The sequence below is a fragment of the Brassica napus genome, chromosome A4 (assembly GCF_020379485.1).
Source record: "Brassica napus cultivar Da-Ae chromosome A4, Da-Ae, whole genome shotgun sequence".
Classification (NCBI taxonomy): domain Eukaryota; kingdom Viridiplantae; phylum Streptophyta; class Magnoliopsida; order Brassicales; family Brassicaceae; genus Brassica; species Brassica napus.
The window spans coordinates 9,674,874-9,676,742 of NC_063437.1; the positions used below are offsets into that span (position 1 = coordinate 9,674,874).

A 1,869-nucleotide genomic window follows, 5' to 3' on the forward strand; every position below is an offset into this window, starting at 1 on the left:
TTTTATTTAATTTCCTTCCTTATTATTAAAATTATGTAAGCCTTTAAGGGATACGTCGTAAGAGAAAATAAAATTCATTAATTTATTATTTGTCCTTTTTAATTTCTTTATTTGCTTCAGCAACATTCGTCACTCTCTTCATGTCATTTTCTTATTTTCCTGCAAGATTTTATATTAAAAAACGAATAAAGCTGAGTAAAAATTATAATATAATAATAAATCTCCAAAAGCTCAAGAGCCTTTTTTTTACTTATCTTTTCTTCTCCACTCTCTCAAGAACTCATATTCCATACTCCATAGCCTCTCAGGTCTCCAGCTTAAAATCTAAACCCTAAGTTTCTTTCTTTCTTTTTTTTTTTTCATTTTCGTGGAACATTATTAATGTTTTGAGCTGTTATGGATATGGCGACTCATACAACAATAACATCTCCTCCTAAATCACCTGAACCAGAACCCGAAACTCCGAACCGGATCCAACCGGCCAAACCCATTTCCTTCAGCAACGGCATCATCAAACGCCACCACCATCCTACTCTCCTCTTCACTTACAAAGAATGTCTCAAAAACCACGCGGCAGCTTTAGGTAGCCACGCGCTAGACGGTTGCGGCGAATTCATGCCGTCTCCGTCGTTAGTCTCCACCGATCCAACTTCTCTCAAATGCGCAGCTTGTGGTTGCCACCGTAACTTCCACCGCCGTGAACCAGGCAACGACTCCTCAATCCCTCCGCCTCCTTCCTCAGTCGCCGCCACAATTGAGTATCAGCCTCACCACCGTCACCATCCACCACCACCACCACAATTACCTCCTCCTCCTCGCAGCCCTAACTCCTCTTCTCCGCCGCCGATTTCCTCATCTTACATGCTCTTATCTCTCTCCGGGACTAACAACAACAACAACTTAGCTTTCTCCGGCAACAACCACCACCACCACCAAACCGGATCTCGTAAGCGGTTCCGAACGAAGTTCAGCCAGTTTCAGAAAGAGAAGATGCACGAGTTCGCCGACCGAGTCGGGTGGAAGATGCAGAAACGCGACGAAGACGATGTCCGAGAATTCTGCCGGCAGATCGGAGTTGACAAAAGCGTTCTCAAAGTCTGGATGCACAACAACAAAAACAACTTCAACCGCCGCGATATCCAGTTCTCCGTCGCCGCCGCCGGAGCCACCGAGATTCACAAAATAGATAACGGCGTTGGAGAAATCCACGCTCCGATTCCCGCCGGTGAAACTAACAATAACGGAGGCAACGAGCTTCACCACAGTGTTAGTAACGGCGGAGGAGGGTTTGATAGTGATAGTGGTGGCGGTGGAGGAGCTCACGGCGGTGACGTAAACGGGTCGTCGTCGTCGTGAAGTAAAGATCAGAGTCAGATTCAATAAAGAAGCTGTAGCTTTAGACTAAGCCACTCGTATTATCATCGTTAATAACTTCTATTATTAATTTTAATTAAAAACCTTAAGCTGTGTTTGGTTTGTAGTTTAATTTTTAGTTTTAATTAAATTTACTTTACCACGACGTTGTCTCGCTTGATGAGGAATAATAGCATTGAGAATTAATTCTAACTAAATCTTGCTTTCATTAAATGAACCATTCAATGTAATTTAAGTTCCAATAAATTATCTTGTTTCTAATGAAGAAACACAAAGATAGTCAGATAATTTAATTTCTAATATTCATTTGGTTTCTTATCTTTAACTTCAAGAGGATTTTCTAAATTTTATTTGTGACCAAACTACAATACATGTGTACTATTTCTTTCTAATCTTAGGTCCAATTTATTTTTATATTATAAGGTTATATGATACGCCATTTATTATTATATTCAAATGAATAGCCATCATTTTGATTAACATTTTTTTTGTTAC

The 1,869-nt window shown here is 40.2% G+C and overlaps 1 protein-coding gene across 1 annotated transcript; it reads left to right on the plus strand.

The window, feature by feature from the left end:
- Positions 1-205: 205 nt before the first annotated feature.
- LOC111215027 (zinc-finger homeodomain protein 10-like) lies at positions 206-1,519 on the plus strand. The gene has a single exon (XM_022718062.2). It carries the CDS (start codon positions 397-399, stop codon positions 1,354-1,356), a length of 960 nt encoding a protein of 319 aa, XP_022573783.2. The 5' UTR covers positions 206-396; the 3' UTR covers positions 1,357-1,519.
- The last annotated feature ends 350 nt before the right edge of the window (positions 1,520-1,869 follow it).

Excerpts from the sequence above, each read along its gene's own strand:
- LOC111215027 (XM_022718062.2), top strand. The coding sequence starts at position 397 with ATGGATATGGCGACTCATACAACAATAACATCTCCTCCTAAATCACCT.